This window comes from Schistocerca nitens, chromosome 3, assembly GCF_023898315.1.
Source record: "Schistocerca nitens isolate TAMUIC-IGC-003100 chromosome 3, iqSchNite1.1, whole genome shotgun sequence".
Classification (NCBI taxonomy): Eukaryota; Metazoa; Arthropoda; class Insecta; order Orthoptera; family Acrididae; genus Schistocerca; species Schistocerca nitens.
The window spans coordinates 279,261,539-279,279,882 of record NC_064616.1 but is presented as its reverse complement, the minus strand read 5'-3'; the positions used below and the strand labels follow the sequence as shown (position 1 = coordinate 279,279,882).

The following is an 18,344-nucleotide window of genomic DNA, read 5'->3' as shown; positions in this document are numbered from 1 at the left end:
ACGGACCTGGGTGCTCGAATGGCAAAAAGTCATTTTTTCGGATGAATCCATGTTCTGTCTACAGCATCATGATGGTCGCATCCGTGTTTGGCGACATCGCTGTGAACGCACATTGGAAGCGTGTATTCGTCATCGCCATACTGGCGTATCACCCGGCGTGATGGTGTGGGGTGCCATTGGTTACACGTCTCGGTCACCTCTAGTTCGCATTGACGGCCCTTTGATCAGTGGACGTTACATTACCCTTCATTCGATCCCTGCGAAACCCTACATTTCAGCAGAATAATGCACGACCGCATGTTGCAGGTCCTGTACGGGCCTTTCTGGATACAGAAAATGTTCGAATGCTGCCCTGGCCAGCACATTCTCCAGATCTGTCACCAATTGAAAACGTCTGCTCAATGGTGGCCGAGCAACTGGCTCGTCACAATACGCCAGTCACTACTCTAGATGAACTGTGGTATCGTGTTGAAGCTGCATGGGCAGCTGTACCTGTACACGCCATCCAAGCTCTGTTTGACTCAATGCCCAGGCGTATCAAGGCCGTTATTACGGCCAGAGGTGGATGTTCTGGTACTGATTTCTCAGGATCTATGCACCCAAATTGCGTGAAAATGAAATCACATGTCACTTCTAGTATAATATAATTGGCCAATGAATACCCGTTTGTCATCTGCATTTCTTCTTGGTGTAGCAATTTTAATGGCCATTAGTGTATTTGTGGAATAGTGAAAAGGGTGTAGCCTCCATCCCATTGCATCCTCGGACTAGATTTACAGGCTGGAAGGAGAAAGGTCACCGCCCCAGCACCATCACTTCCATTTGCAATTAACATCTAAATTTTGGTTCTTTGTGAACTCTCCATTTCTAGCGGCTGACAGCAGGCTCCGTCAAGATTGCCTTCACTGACTATATCGCATTTGATAGTGCACATCCGAGTTTCTACCACTAGTTTTGTTATAGAGTCACAGTAAGGCGAAGCTTGAGATAGGCCCTTCGTATCTTTAAACGAGAGCTTAAGTCTTTTCGTAAGATGTCAGCTATCGCTGACTTTTGCTACTTTCCGGGCTTGATATGACGTTATGTCCAGCAGATCACCAGGACATGGCGCCGATTGTCTGACCTACATAATTTTCGCCTGTCACGTGGCACATTTTGGACTAAACATTGCTCTGATATTACATCAGGCATTCTATTTTGCTAGAGACTGTGCTACAGAGAGGAAATAATGCCATTGAACTATCCTTTCTCTTTAGCTGAATTCCCTTGGGCATTCGTCACCACTCTAAGTAGACCTAATTTGTTACGATTTATACTGGTTTTTTTCTTCAACATAGATCTCAGATTTCAAGTATTCTGTAGTCTTACTGCCAGAGATTGCTTGTTTATTAGTTATGTCATAAAATAATAATGTACACTCCTGGAAATGGAAAAAAGAACACATTGACACCGGTGTGTCAGACCCACCATACTTGCTCCGGACACTGCGAGAGGGCTGTACAAGCAATGATCACACGCACGGCACAACGGACACACCAGGAACCGCGGTGTTGGCCGTCGAATGGCGTTAGCTGCGCAGCATTTGTGCACCGCCGCCGTCAGTGTCAGCCAGTTTGCCGTGGCATACGGAGCTCCATCGCAGTCTTTAACACTGGTAGCATGCCGCGACAGCGTGGACGTGAACCGTATGTGCAGTTGACGGACTTTGAGCGAGGGCGTATAGTGGGCATGCGGGAGGCCGGGTGGACGTACCGCCGAATTGCTCAACACGTGGGGCGTGAAGTCTCCACAGTACATCGATGTTGTCGCCAGTGGTCGGCGGAAGGTGCACGTGCCCGTCGACCTGGGACCGGACCGCAGCGATGCACGGATGCACGCCAAGACCGTAGGATCCTACGCAGTGCCGTAGGGGACCGCACCGCCACTTCCCAGCAAATTAGGGACACTGTTGCTCCTGGGGTATCGGCGAGGACCATTCGCAACCGTCTCCATGAAGCTGGGCTACGGTCCCACACACCGTTAGGCCGTCTTCCGCTCACGCCCCAACATCGTGCAGCCCGCCTCCAGTGGTGTCGCGACAGGCGTGAATGGAGGGACGAATGGAGACGTGTCGTCTTCAGCGACGAGAGTCGCTTCTGCCTTGGTGCCAATGATGGTCGTATGCGTGTTTGGCGCCGTGCAGGTGAGCGCCACAATCAGGACTGCATACGACCGAGGCACACAGGGCCAACACCCGGCATCATGGTGTGGGGAGCGATCTCCTACACTGGCCGTACACCACTGGTGATCGTCGAGGGGACACTGAATAGTGCACGGTACATCCAAACCGTCATCGAACCCATCGTTCTACCATTCCTAGACCGGCAAGGGAACTTGCTGTTCCAACAGGACAATGCACGTCCGCATGTATCCCGTGCCACCCAACGTGCTCTAGAAGGTGTAAGTCAACTACCCTGGCCAGCAAGATCTCCGGATCTGTCCCCCATTGAGCATGTTTGGGACTGGATGAAGCGTCGTCTCACGCGGTCTGCACGTCCAGCACGAACGCTGGTCCAACTGAGGCGCCAGGTGGAAATGGCATGGCAAGTCGTTCCACAGGACTACATCCAGCATCTCTACGATCGTCTCCATGGGAGAATAGCAGCCTGCATTGCTGCGAAAGGTGGATATACACTGTACTAGTGCCGACATTGTGCATGCTCTGTTGCCTGTGTCTATGTGCCTGTGGTTCTGTCAGTGTGATCATGTGATGTATCTGACCCCAGGAATGTGTCAATAAAGTTTCCCCTTCCTGGGACAATGAATTCACGGTGTTCTTATTTCAATTTCCAGGAGTGTATTTCCATGCACTTACACTGTACTTCCCTTCTACGAAAGCACATTAATGTATGCCTCCTCACGTTCGGTCAAGGGCAAAACAACAAAAAGTTGAAAGTTCCTGACAGATTAAAACTGTGTGTCGGCAGAGACTCAAACTCGGGACCTTTGTCTCTCACGGATAGAAGCTCTACCACTATATTCGTAACAGCAATTTATTGCGTATTCTACATATACAGTTAACATACACCGAAATAAAGATAGTAAACGTAAGCATGACACATTTTACAATAATGAAAGTAGAATTAATTAGAAAAAACACAATATATCGTGCAAAATAGAAAATACGCTTTGCTAAAATCCATCAATCATTGTCAGTCGCCTTCAGGCATGTGGAGAAGAATAGAAGAAGGCGGCCACGACGCCTTCACCCCCCCCCCCCCCCCCAAGCCGCCTCTGAGATATGCTAGATGCTCCCTCACCTCACATTTTTACAAAAACAATACCAATAGCGCAAAAGGAAGGAATGCAGCGCAAAAACAGAGAAGAGAGAACAAAAACACAATGAGGGCAGCACCTGCTGCCGCTGCTGTCCAATCCCCAGTCTTTGAAACATAAGATTCACTATGCTAGCAAAGGTTTTTCGAAATCTGGGCAGCTGCGAGTAGGACCACTAAACCGTAGATATAATCTGGCGGAAAGCCAAATGGTTATCATCACCCTCACCAACAAACCACTGAGCCATCCCAGCACGACTCACGACCCATCCTCACAGCTATACTTCCACCAGTACCTCATCCCCTACCTTCCACTTGCCCGCGAAAGGCAAAAGTCCCGAGTTCGAGTCTCGGTCTGGTACACAGTTTTAATCTGCCAGGAAATTTCATATCATACCACACTTCGCTGCAGAGGGAAAATTTCATTCTGGAAACAAAAAGTTACAAATATGGCGTAAGTAACATGGCGACGATAGGACCTGCAGCCCGTCAGCCGCCACCAGTGACTAGTCCGGAACTCGACACAGCTCTCTTTCAGGAATGAGTTTGTGTCGTCTCATTGGTGAATGACTTGTGTCGTCACAATTCAATCTCTGTACACAATAAAAGCAAGTGCAGAAGCGATGATCTTGTAGAAGAGAATCATGTAAATTATCAAAAAAGTGGAATGGGTCGCTACTGAGCATAGCTGCATCAGATTACGACATGACTGTTCTTCTCGGTATTATAACCAGCATCAGATATCACGGCCAAGAAATAACTGCAAAAGAAAGGTTTCCACGGGAACACACTTGTGAACTCCTTCAGTACTTTCCTTTCTGGAAACTTTATTTATCACTCACTCACTACCGACTTGATGTACTCAACACTCTCCGTCGCGCTACTTGACTCCTGCACCTGCGACGGCTGTCGGTTGACTTCTTGATTTTACCAGCTCCAAGGAACTCTGCGAAATGGTTTTAGTCCTTTTAGCGAATCAGCCTTCGCAGCAGAATGCAAGCATTTCACCGGTCACTTGCTGCTCCTGCTAACAAAATTCCTCTGGATTGTGCTGCCTTCTGCCACGATTTTTCGAAAGCTAATATCCAATAGTTAATGGAACAAACCTTCCACTATGGGAAAGTCATTAACCGTTAACCCTTTGAGCCCCAGTGGTGTCCGTCTGAAATAACAGTTTTATTCATTTTCCTTTGAAGTACCAGTGCCTTTAGCACGAAACACCGATGCTACTAAAGGCCTAAATCAGGGATTCAGTAGCATCACTGTTTCATGCTAAAGGTGCTGGTACTTTAAAACAGAATGAGTAAAATGGTGGTTTGAGGCAGAAACCACTGGGGCTCAAGGGGTTAAGCCAGCATTGAAGGCACAAACCACAGACTGCTAAGAAAGATTACGGAACGTCCACTCCTCATTTCAAGGTTGGACAACTTTCCCTTTAACTGGGTACAGAAAACTGGCCTTAGCATCCACAACAGCCAAGAAGATGAGTCATTAGTCGCGGCCGGGAATAATAGGTTACAACTACTGAGCACATAATATCTTACGATTAAAATTTACCTTGTTCTGTAACTATTTCGACATCATGTTTAAGAAACATTTAGATTAGTTAGTTAGTTAACTATTTAGATGTTCTATAAATTATTTGAACGATGTTTTATCGAAATTATGTGGAACGAGCCATTTACAGTATATGTATACATGATTAGTTTCAACCTCTAAAAATTTTGCATTTCTGCAAAGCAGAGTTTGAACTGTATTTTCTCAGCTGTCACTCAGATTTTAACATTTTCGCCTGCTTTTTTCATTTGAATTTGCGCAGCTATGAACGTGTATTCGCAAATGTGGCTACGCATAGGCAATTTTGCAGATACACAAAGATAGGAAAAAATGTATATTAGAAAATGTAAGTGAAATATTTTTTGAAACATTTTTCCTCTCTTCCTTGACCAATCTTGCGCATGGAAATAAGTATTAAAGGTCATTTTATAAAATGTGCGAAATGTAGCGTTAATATTAATGTAGAAGTATTTCTTCGATGTTACTCATGCATCTACATTTAAAACTATTTTTTAGAAGCTACCATGTTGTAGATAAAAATTTGTGTATGGAATAGTTTTCCACCTGAAGAAATGATTTTAGATTAGATTTCAAACATTCTTTGTCACCCGTCACATATTTTATGCTATTGGACAAATGATCAAAACCTTGTTGGTGCATATTGATCTCACTCCTGAGTCGCTCACAGTTCTAACAACGGGTAATGAAGGTCTATTTTCCTAGAATTGTACTTATTGACACGTCTGTTCTTCTCAAATCGTGATGGGTGATTTATAATTAATTTCAGTAATGAACATACAGTATATATTGTGAGGGTGCAGTTAAAATGCCTTGAAGTATCTACAAGATGACTGCGGTTGGACACCATATATTATTCTTACTGCTCGCTTCTATGCAATCAGTACTTTCTTTCTAAGTAATTAAGAATTATCCCAGAAAAGTATTCTGTGAGAAAATCTTATTTGTAAATATGCACACTATTTTAGGAGGTCGATTCGCTTGTTTCCAGTGATTAGCAAGTAAACAAAGAGCGAAAGTAGCTTGAACTTAATACACTTCTTTCAGTTAAAGTTTTCATCAGTTGGTACACTCAAAAGTTTGGAGGATTCTACGCTGTTTACTGCTTTCTCTTTATATTCTGCATTAATTGCTGGTATGACTTCTTGTAGTACAGAACTGAATATAGTGTTTTCTCTAAATTTAGGAAGATTTCATCTTCAGAGAACCACTTGATAATTCTTTGAAAAAAACATCATTAACAATTTTTTGTTGCTTTCCCTCCAATGGACTTTATTATAATTCTAGTATCACCTGCAAAGATGTTATAGTTACACTTCGTCGGCAGCGGGTATGCTAACAACAAACACAGAGGAGCCGCTGACATCGGTGTAAACATGGTCACTACTCCCAACTAATTATCGAACAAGCATAGCTATATACACAGTTACAGAAACTACGGTTCTGTTTCCAAAACACACACGTTTATTCAGTAACGCACAGATGCTGAAAGAGATCGTTGTACAGTATTCCTCTCTTGCTCTGAGGCTACGTCCAGGTGGTGCACAGTACACTCTTCTATTCGTCGTGTGTACTGCCATGGTGGTGTCGTGCGTCGCCGAAGAGCGGCGGATCCTTCTTCCGACAGGTGACCTGCGATCGACAGGAGCAGCGATTGCGACTGAAACTGGAACTGGAACTCTCACAGGAACAAAGCTCGAACACACCATGCCTGTTAAGCCCCTGAACACTACTCATATCCTGCTGTACGGTGATAGTAAGCGCCACACTCTTTGTTCCACGTGATACGTGACGTGAAACACAGTACATCTGTGCTAGCGACCTCGTACGTAGTCCGCTAGCAATTGCTCGCTTCGCCTGGTGAGCTGGCTGTCCTGTGCAGCTTGCGTTCTTTGAGGGAAGTCTGGCTTGCAGGCGTTGCGACTCACGGTCACTACAAAAATCACCAATCCTGCTTGATGGATGTTAACGCAGTGCGTACAGATGCGAAGTTTACTCGTGTTTCACGCGACAGCTGTTGCGGTCGGATCACGAGATAACTCGTGTTTACAACATGCAGCCTCTAGACTTCATCTAGTTAGGTATTCACACCCATAGTCAACGTAACAATGGTGACTTTCTCAGTGTACCGTTTGCTTATTTAGCACTGTGAGTGTATTTTTATATTTCAGATAGTTACTGTTATACTGGACCCAAGGTAGCCCCTGAGGGCCGGCAACCCATATTACACCACAGAGGACGAGGTTGCCTATTCCAAGGTGTACCAAACGCACCATGGTAAACACCGGCTATTTACATACAAGATAATGGAAACAGACATTCCGAGCACTACTTCCTGCAGGGGGAGCTCGAGCCACGGCCTGCAGGAAGTATCACTACGCCAAAACCTGATTGGCTGGAAGCAGCTATTTAGGTACTAGAACTAGCCCAGAAGTTCAGTTCACTCTGGATGCCGACCTCGTGTACTTCGACCGCTGAAGATTACGTCTTCGTCTCTGAATTAGACTCTCACTAGTGTGTGTGTGTGTGTGTGTGTTACCACGAACCTTTGTGGAAATTTAGAAGTGAACGTTTGTTTGCCTCAGTTATGAGACTTTTACTAGCATCGTTATTGTTACCTTTCTTTTGTTGTTCAGTCATCAACCTTGTGAACTTAACATCAATAAAAGTTGTGTTTGTGAAAAATTGCGAATTGTCAGTCACAACAGTTACCATTTCCATCTTGAAGCTACTCCTGCTTTTAGCGATTGCCCTATTCAGAAAACGGAAGTAAATGAACAAATTAGAAATATTTTCGGAGGTTTTTGCTAACGAGTACTGAAATGTTCCTAATGAGAATGAAGATATGGATCAATGTGCGAAGAAATATATTTATCATTCCGGGGAGGATTCCAGTGACAGTGACATAATTAGACCTGTAAAGAAGCTTAAGTGGCAGTGTTTTCAAGTGATTCTGACAATAACACTGAAGTGATTGTTCTTGTGAATGATTCATCCTGTCATAATTATAACAGCGATTGATGTGAAATTGACATTCAGTCACACATAGAACCGTTTGATTGTCATCCTGGAGTCATTAAGTTTCCAACGCAGTATGACTCTGTAGCTTCTGTGATTATCCTGACTTTTGGTGATGACTTGTTTGAACTGTTTGCAAGGAGTCGTGCACCTAGCCTATAGTACTCAAGTAGTCTTCTGTTACAGAAAAAGGCATGAAGAAATTCCTTAACCTAATTCTTGTAATGGGACAAACAAGAAATGGTAAACAAGAAAGATTATTGGTCAACAGACCCTCTACTAGCTACACAAATATTTTCACAGACTTTGGGTCGCAATAGATATGAACAGATTAGCAAAATTCCGGCACTTTAATGACAACACGAAATTGAACAATAGCTCTGGCAGACTCTTCAAAGTTCGACCTGGGTCGGACTATTTCCTGAATAAATTCAGGACATTTTAAAAATCCAAAGCATTGGAAGAGGCATTATTCCACGGAGAGGCGCCTCAGGTTTCGAACGTACAACTCTGCAAGGATTAAAACTATGGATTACTTGTTAGGATGCTGTGCGAGAGTGACACAGACTATATCTGTAATTGCGAGGCTGACACTGCTGAACGGACGAAACTGGAAGAAGAAGTCTCAGTTCTTAACCATGATCTTGGTGGGCACCATATCTACCAGGATAATTACTACACGTAACACTATCGCAAATGCCGAGTTGTTAGTGAAAACAAAACCAAAGTCTGTGGTTCTACTAGGGTGAACAGAAGTTTACCGGATGTCCTGAAAGCCAAAGAATGAAGAGAAATGGTTCAAATGCCTCTGAGCACTATGGGACTTATCTTCTAAGGTCATCAGTCCCCTAGAACTTAGAACTACTTAAACCTAACTAACCTAAGGACATCACACACATCCATGCCCGAGGCAGGATTGGAACCTGCGACCGTAGCGGTCGCGCGGTTCCAGACTGTAGCGCCTAGAACCGAAAGAATGAAGAGAGGTGACATAGTTTTCTGTAGATAAGATGGCACTCGTCTCCTCGTATCCAAAGACAAGCGTGATGTCAGAATGATATTGACAGTTCATGGGACTCCTCTTGGAAATACTGAAAAGAAAAACCAGATCGCATATACTGATGGCTGTTTGCCTAAAATAATAAAATGCCCACATGAAAGGAGGTCACCATGCGGATATTTTTCTTACTCTCCTACAGCCAGTAAATCGACAAAATTAACAAAAAAGTCGTCCTCTACCTAATAAACCGTGGACTTTTCAATTTATTCAGAATTTACAATGCCTTGAATCCCGAGAAAAAATAAAGTATAAGCCGTTTCTTCAGTTGGTGGCGAAATACTGGATTACCGTCGATGATAACGAAGGCTTTCCGAAACCAGAGGGATATATGCCCAATCCATCCCCTATTGAAACCAGGAAAGCACCACGTAAAGATCCACATTGGACGACTGTCGGGTGACATGAAGCACCGTGAAACAATGTCCACTTCAGATTACTGAAAAAATAAATTTCCTACGAGACCCTGTCGAGTTAGTGCAGCCCGCATAAAAAGAAGTGAAACAAAGTATATTTGCAAAACTTTCTACGGTTCTGATTCGCAGAAAGAAATGTTTTACGCAGTATTACACATTAAAAAAGTACTAGGAAAGTTGGTTTACATGTAAGCTACAAGCTTAATACAATATATGAAACAGTAACTGTAAAGGATAAGATCTCCGCAATACATCAATTCGAAGGGCTTAGTGATAATATTTGCAAACTGTCTGTGTCTCAGCGCAGTGCTATGTGTATAGTCACGATAGTAAATATCATAACAAAGGAGCACATCAGCAAATGGAAACCGCAGAAATAGGTAAATTATTTGTTTGTGTGATATAATGGATTTATTGTTGTGAACACTAACTGGTATACTATAATGATTATTTTTACATGTAGCTTAAAGTTACATCAGTATTATAGTTTATAAAAATTGGTACTTTTTGCGCCTGCATTAAAAATTGTTGTTTCATAATGTGGAGAAACGTTATATGTTCAAACACTAAAAGAGTGAAACAGAAACGACGAAAAATTTATGATATGTAAATCTGTTTATGATTACATAAGAAACAAAAGAGCTAGCTGAAAACATGTCGTTTTGTATAGTCAGTCGACTATACCGAAAACTGATTGGAGGACCTGCAAGACAATTACACTGTGTGAGCTGCATACAAATCAGGCAGCACATAATGCTCGTCCACATCGGTAAGTTGGAACAGAAATGTCTGGTCCTTAATGTGCTAAGTGAAATGTCATTTACATATGAAAAGAATAGGAGTGTACCCAAAACTGAACCTTGGGGGATTTATTTTGTAATTTGTCACCAGTTAATAAAATTTTCTTTCCTTCCTACATAGTCGGATTGTTCAGCATCACTTTTTACGTTCTGTTTGTTAAGTATGATACAAACCAGTAGTTTTTACAGCCATCGATTCCATAAAATGTAAGTTTTCATGTTTGTTATGCTCACATCTCGGATACTGCACCGCGCAACAAAACGAAAGTGCCTTTTATTCGAGACACCGTAATTGTCTCTTACTCGGACACGTAAGTGTGAAACTTGGTTCAAAGATGCTTATAACCTTATTCTGTAACGATGCAAAACCGTGACACCGTGCATCATCAACCTCGGGATTGGCGACGCTTCAGACGGCAAAGTGCCGACACATGCAAAGAAAAGGCGACAGCTCAGAAGTTCGTGTTAGCTGTAAGGTGGGTTAATGATGTCACAGTGACATCAAATTTCACTACAATTCTGTCCAACGCCGCCAAGGACGTGTCACACGATGGGAATGTCGTCGCACCCCCTCTTACCCACATTTCACCCCATCCTTTGCGCCTCCGCGATGGAGCCCAGAATCACGACACCCAGAATTGAAATCAGGCGGTTTTCCTATGGGTGGCCGTGGAAAACATTTCAGACACAACGCCACGTAAAATCGACAATAAAAAGCCTCAGAGGGTGGCATAAAGGGTGTCTATGAAATCATCCCTTCCCTTGAGGTGTTGATTCCCACACATTTCGCCGTCAAAAACGACAGTTCGCGGAACGATGAGCAAGAGGACAATGTTCTTGACAACGTTCGATATTGCTGCCACTTTCTGGGCTTTTCTACCCTCGAAGGTCATCGTGGGGCTGCGACCCCTTTGAAAGTGATCTAACCAATTTGAATTTTTACTCCGATATCAGGATGGAATCACTCGAGACTTTTGAAAACCATTCGGCGAAATCTGAAAGTGAGCCGAAGCAGAAATACGTTTTTATGCTTTTTCATCCCTCCCTTTTCGCGCCCTACTATTGTGTGATTACGGGGTAGGTGAGTAATGGGGGTGGGGGTGAAACATTAATGTGTGCGTGAATAAAACGGCAAAGGGTACCTGTCAGGAAGTTCGATACCAATTCAGCCATGCGGCTGCTCTAGTGCCTCAAAGTTAGTAAACACCACCTGATGGGTGTCGAATGGGTTGTCTAACCTTCAGGTGCTAGAGCTGCGTGGCTGGCACTGAGGATGTTGCAGAATTGGAGGGATCTTTGCTGTTTTTTCACGCACATCTTAATGTTGCACCTCACCCCTCCCTAGTAATCATGCTATAGTAGGGCGCGAAAAAGGAAGGTTTGAAAAAGCACAAAAGCGTATTTCTCCTTCGGATCTCGTTTAGATTTCGCCGAAAAGTTTTCAACAGTCTTTAGTGCTTCCATCCTGTACACCAAAGTAAAAACTGCAATCGCACTATACTCTAAATGGATCATATCACCTTCAATGGGATTACAGCATCACGATGTCTTTATAGTAGGGTTTAAACGCCTACTGGGTGGCAGCACTGTCGAACATTGTCAAGAATGTCGTCCTCTTGCTTATCACACTGCGAACTGTCTTTCTCGACCGCGTCCCAAGTGAAGGTATGGTTTCATTGATGCCCTTTACGCCGCCCCCTGACGATTTTTCGTGTCAATTCTCAGCGGCGGTGTGTCTGAAATGTTTTCGTCGGCCACTCATAAGAAAACCGTCTTATTTCAACGATGCATGTCGTGGTTCTGGGCTCCATCGTAGAGGTGTCAAAAGATGGGGTGAAATGTGGGTAAGAGAGGGTGCGACGACTTTCCCATCATGCTACACGTGCATGGCGGCGTTGGGCAGAATTGTAGTGAAATTTGGTGTAAGTGTAACGTCATTTATCCATCTTGCAGCTAACACGAGCTTCTGAGCTGTCGCCTTTTCTTTTCATGTGTCGATTCCTTGCCGTTTGAAGCGTCGCCAATCTCGAGGGTGACGGCATAGGGTGCCAGCTTTTACATCACTGCAGAGGAAGGTTGTAGGCAAGCCAAGTTTCAAACTTATGCGTCGGAATGGGAGACAATTAGGGAGTTTCGGAAGAAGTGATCCTTTCATTTTTGCGCAGTGTAATTATGAAAGCGAAGAGTCCAGAGACTTAGAACAACGTGTGTTGGCAGGCACTGTCGCCGGGGCGGGACAACTTGGTCCTGGCGCCGTTCGGCGTGGCGAGCGCGGCTGGGATCCTGTTGGAGGCAGCTAGTGGAGACACGGCGAGGGAACTGCACCACGCCCTTGGCATCGCGCAGGCAGAGAGGCAGGCTCTGCGCGACGGCTTCAAGGCTTATTTCGACACTTTCGAGGTGGGTACTTTCATTACTTGCACCCTATCTGCTCAAATTTCAAAATGATTTTAGGACCCTCAAGTCGAGATCTCGCCGCACTGACAGCCCGCACGTGCAAGGTATTCATAAAGTTTTAGTTATCACTTTTGCCATCCTGAAATATCCGCCCACAAGGTCGTAGAACGCCGCCAGAGGAGTCAAAGAAAAATGACCCAGTCCATTGAAATGAAGGCGTGTGACGGGGGCCTCCCGTCGGGTAGATCGCTCGCCTGGTGCAAGTCTTTCGATGTGACGCCATTTCGGCGACTTGCGCGTCGATGGGGATGAAATGATGACGATTAGGACAACACAACACCTAGTCCCTGAGTGGAGAACATTTCCGACCCAGCCGGGAATCGAACCCGGGCCCTTAGGATTGACAGTCCGTCGCGCTGACCACTCAGCTACCGGAGGCGGACACCCAGTCCACTGGCAAAGGGCTGTAATTGGTTTTCTGTCTTTGAAACGGTTGCTGAGTTGATGCAAGTAGCTGCAAAAATGCACCATCGTATGATACAGTAGTTCGTCGGCAAAGACGCTTCCAGTTTGGTCAGAAAAGTCTGACGAAAAACGAAGCTGCAGACGCTCTCTCTGTGAAAAAAGGAAGGAAGATTAGTGTTTCATGTTCCGTCGACAACGATGTCAGTAGAGACGGAGCACAAGCTCGGATTAGGAATGCTTGGTGAAGGAAATCTGCCGTGTCCTTTTAAAGGAAGTTTTGTGTCTAGACAAGACAGCCTAGACACAATGAGAGGAAGCCGAAAGGCACGCGCTTAAACTCACGCAGGCTGGCGTGAGGTCTGAAACAGGATACGTAATGAATGCTATAAAGAAAAGTACGTAGCTTCTGGAATACTTAACTTTAATCCACATTTGTAGAACATCGCTCTTGATGATACATTAATAGAATCTCAATATCAATTGAATACGGCGCCTTGCTAGGTCGTAGCAAATGTACCTGAAGGCTATGCTATCGTCTCGGCAAATGAGAGCGTATTTGTCAGTGATCCATCTTTGGCTAAGTCGACTGTACAACTGGGGCGAGTGCCAGGACGTCTCTCTAGACCTGCCGTGTGGTGGCGCTCGGTCTGCTATCACTGACAGTGGCGACACGCAGGTCCGCCGTATACTAACGGACCGCGGCCGATTTAAAGGCTACCACCTAGCAAGTGTGGTGTCTGGCGGTGACACCACAGGAAGCATCCCAATATTTGCCTTAAATGACTTAGGAAAAACACGGTAAACTTAAATTAGGATGGCCAGACACGGATTTTAAACGTCGTGCTCCAGAATGTGAGTCTCTGTAAAGAAGTAGGAATCAGAAGAGAAGAAGAGACTCTGGTGCGCGAAGACCGGCGTATCTCAATCGAGGCGACAGGGGAAAAAGTAGTAGTCACTAATGGATCAGATTTCAACATCTAGCACGACATGTTGAACACGACAAAGGTCATCACCCACTGGGTTCCACTGCTGCTCACACCAGTTCAAAAAGCCGACCTAAACGAAACACCAGCGGAAATTTTGCAGCTCTGTCAGGCCAGTCCAGATGACTTCCTTAGCCATCTAATCTCCATTGACGAGTTTTGGGTGTATCACGACGATACCGAGACGAAGGAGCAAAACGAATAGTGAAACATGAGGATTCAGCACCTTAGACCCAATCATCATGATGTTTTAGGACTGTCATGGTGGGGTTTGTGACAGATTATATTCAATAAGGGCCAAATCGTTACAGGGTTACAGTAGCACACCGCCAAAATCTTCCGGCAAGGATACAGGAGACGGTCCAGAGAAGGCGTCGGAGGAAACTCTCCAAAGCGGGTTTTTGCTCCACGACAACGCCCAGCTCATTCTGCACACGACATTGTCACACATGCTGCTTCTTTGTGCTGTAAAAGTTTTGCTGCACCACTCTAATTTTTCCTCGGCTGAAGAAACCATTGCATGGCAGCTGTTTATAGAATTACGACAAGGTGAATTTTGAGCTTGAACTTTTCCAGAAAAGCCAAAATGCAGATTTCTACAGCCAGCGTTCCTACCATCATTGGGAAAAATGTACTGTATTGAAGGATCTATATGTAGGGAAACACTAACACCATCATAAAATGTCATGGTTACGTCTTAGTTTCTTCTAGGTGATAATTGAAATTTTATCACTATTTCATGTATACATTGCCGTCTTGTATGTTCCATTTACATACAGGGTGTTTCATGAAAAGTAGAAAATACAGGGTGGGACACAGAAAACGCATGGTTTCAAATGTGTAGTACGTTGGAAACACAATATTTGTTGTTGTTATCATCAGTCTGAAGACTCGTTTGATATAGCTCTCCACGCTACTCTCTCTTGCCCAAGTCTTTTCGTATCAGCCTAACTACTACATGCTAAATCAGTCTGGACCTGCTTATTGAATTCAAGACCTGGTCTCGTTCTGCAATTTCTATCCCCTTACCACCCCACTTTCCGCATTACCAAATTAACTGTTCCTTGGCACCTAAGGGCCTATGCTCTAACCCGATCCTATCGTTTAGTGGAACTATATCATACAACTCCTTTCCCCTCAATTAAATTCAGAACCTATTCATTAGTTATTTGATTCACTCATTTGATCTTCAGCATTCTTCTGTAGCACATTTCAAACTCTTCTATTCCTTTGTTGGATGTTCTGTTTATTGCCCATGTTTCACACTCCGTACAAATACCAGCCGAAAATACTTCAAAATGGCTCTGAGCATTATGGGACTTACCATCTGAGGTCATCAGCCCCCTATAACTTAGAACTACTTAAACCTAACTAATCTAAGGACATCACACACATCCATCCCCGAGGCAGGATTCGAACCTGCGACCGTAGCGGTCTCGCGGTTCCAGAGTGAAGCGCCTAGAACCGCTCGGCCACACCGGCCGGCCCGAAAATACTTCCTAATACTTAAACTTATATTAGATATTAATACACACTGCTGAGCGCAAACATTATGACCACTGCCCACAGTGATATTGGAAGTCACCTGGTTGTGTTGCGGGTACGTGACGCGGTAAGGGCAGTACCTAAGTGGACCAAAGACGAATGGGAAATCATTCTAGCAAATGAGGAAATCCACTTAAATGACTGACAAAGAGGAGATTCTTACGACCCAGCGCCTGCAAACGGCGAAGCTGGTCAGCTGTTCGCATGCTAATATCTTAAGCTCCTATGGAAGGACAGTGAAATCATGAGTAGGTGACAATGTGTTAGCCATGTACACCTTATAACAGAAAGTGGAGGTTAGAGGCTGGCGATAAGTGGCAGTCTATTGGTGAACTGACACATATCGAGTTATATTGTCACAGTGTATTTAATTTACTCTGTGCGAGTTAAAAATGGTTCGAATGGCTCTAAGCACTATGGGACTTAACATCTGAGGTCATCAGTTCCATAGACTTAGAACTACTGAAACCTAACTAACCTAAGGACATTACACATATCCATGCCCGAGGCAGGATTCGAACCTGCGACCGTAGCAGCAGCGCGGTTCTAGACTGAAGTGTCTAGAACCGTTGGGCCACAGCGGCCGGCTGTGCGAGTTCGATTGGGGCTAGTTGATGTATGCCCATGTTTATAGAAAGCAATATTCAGTGACTGTGGAGATTAGGACATCAATTAACATCTTACTTCTTGTTGTGTACATAGTTCCGCGTAGTCAGCGCGTACACAACATTCCCACTAGAGCGCGCCCCGCTAAGCACAACAGCGCAGGCGCAGCGCTCGTCCGTCTCCGCACTACGAGATGGCGCTGCAATAGAGACGGACCAAATTCTGCTTCCGCCGATCCGCGTATTAATATGCAACGCAGCCAATGAGATTGCTGCTGATGTAGAACCTTTTCTCCTCGCGGATCACACTCGTGCAGTGATACATGAACGCGCAAGGTATTATAACGAGTATACAGACCTCCGATTAGTCAGTCTGCATTAGTCTGCCTCAGTCTGCATCAGTCTGTAGTCAAGTTTCAGACTGCGCCTAGTAAGATTATCATATTCCTGTACATAGCCATGAAGATAAATGTATAGACACTTTGTCAAGTAACAGAGATATGTGAGAATAAGATTAACGTACCAAGACCAAAGGAACTTCAGATTGTCAATTGTAAATAGCATCCAGAACCAAGTTAAGTAATTTTTATGCTTGTTATTATTTTAATAAATGTGTGTGAAATTTCATCAAGTTCTGTTTAAAGTTGGTCACCGTCAATCAGCTACTCTAAGCGTGCAAGTGGCATTTCTATCGTCTGACCTAACGGCAGAAGATAAACACGCCACGATAAGACCACGAGACATATTGCTGATACTCGCTTACTTCGTTAGAGCGACAGGTCAAATAATCTGATGGTGTGTGTACTGAAGGTCTTACAGTACGCACACCACACTTCTCTCCATCCCTACACTAGTAGTTGCATATAAATCTTTCTGAAGATTTCGTGAATGGAGAACCCCAGACCAAGACACTGCCTGAGAATCTTGTTTTCCGCGGTAAAGCGAAGTCCCGTTCAGAGCAACCATCCTCTGCGGCTTAAGGGCCAGCTATCCGGGAGTCCAGTGCGGTCTAGCGTATAAGCCATCGCATTGTCCGAGTCTTGCGCGCCGCCCGCGGTGAAACTCAGAGGCTGAGCGTACCGTATCTCGCAATAGATGCGGTCCAGGCAGCCTCCTAGAAAACCCGATAACGTAGTGGCAGAACACTTGTTCAGCCGACTCGCCGAGCTTCGCATAGCAGTGCAGCCAGGCGTATCTGTTTGAGACAAGAAGTTTGCTTTCCTTCCCAGAAACGAGTGGTGTGAAGTGGAAAGCACCTTGCAGAACTGTAAGAAACAACATAGGACAGCCCAGCCAGTTCGTTGAAAATTTGAACGAGGCCGCTTACTGGTTAGTAGTTATAATTTAGCAGAGTGGAGGAGCCGAGTCCTGCTTCCAGAAACTCTAAAACGTGGAGCCAACCGATTGGCTAGATAGACAACTCGATAGGAGAGGGGGGAACGTCAACAAGACTCGTTCAGACCAAGTCCTTCCATAGGTTAACATTGCAAACTTGTAAATCGTTGGTTTATTTATGGCCATGCCAGTCGGCAGAGTTTTGTAAAATCGTCTGATTGGCACAACGAAGGCGCACAGACGCAGGACGGAGAGCTAATCTGGAGAACGAACAAAATTCACTTCTTCTTCAGAGCTCGAACAGGATACCCTTCTTCTCTGGTCGCTGAACAGATCTAACTTTTTCTCCGGGCGCCGAACAGAATGCACATCTCCACCCAGAGCCGACGAGGGCTGGCTTTCTCTCTGCTACCGACATTCAGCAGCAGATCATGACTTCCGCTCCGCTACGTGCACAGTTTTGTAAGACGACGTGAGTTTAGGCAAACGAACGAGAAGACTCGGAAGTGTTCGACGTAGGGCTCCGTAGCATCGTACAGCATCAACAATATGAGCATCTCGATAGGAGTGAACTGTTGGTTAGAAGGAGACCAGTACAGGGCCTGCAAACAAGCTGTCTGCGAGCTAGACACACTGGACCTACATCTGGAGCTACGGTCTGCGGTGCTGTTTCGTATGACAGCAGGAGGAAATTTGTGCGTCTGTCTAGTGATTCGACCTGTTGTACTACCATTCATGGACAGCATTCCCGGGGAGAGGGGGGGAGGGGGGGAGGGGGGGAGGGGGGGCATAGGGCCATCAACCAGGCAGATGTTGTGGCTGGCGTTTTGGGAC

General features: G+C 45.0%; 1 protein-coding gene across 1 annotated transcript in view; it reads left to right on the top strand.

The window, feature by feature from the left end:
• The window catches only part of LOC126249574 (intracellular coagulation inhibitor 3-like), a 200,968-nt gene that overhangs the window by 89,721 nt on the left and 92,903 nt on the right, over positions 1 to 18,344 (top strand). Inside the window, exon 3 of the mRNA XM_049951239.1 lies at positions 12,398 to 12,580. Within this exon, the coding sequence (XP_049807196.1) occupies positions 12,398 to 12,580 (183 nt within the window). The remainder of the gene's footprint in view (positions 1 to 12,397; positions 12,581 to 18,344) is intronic.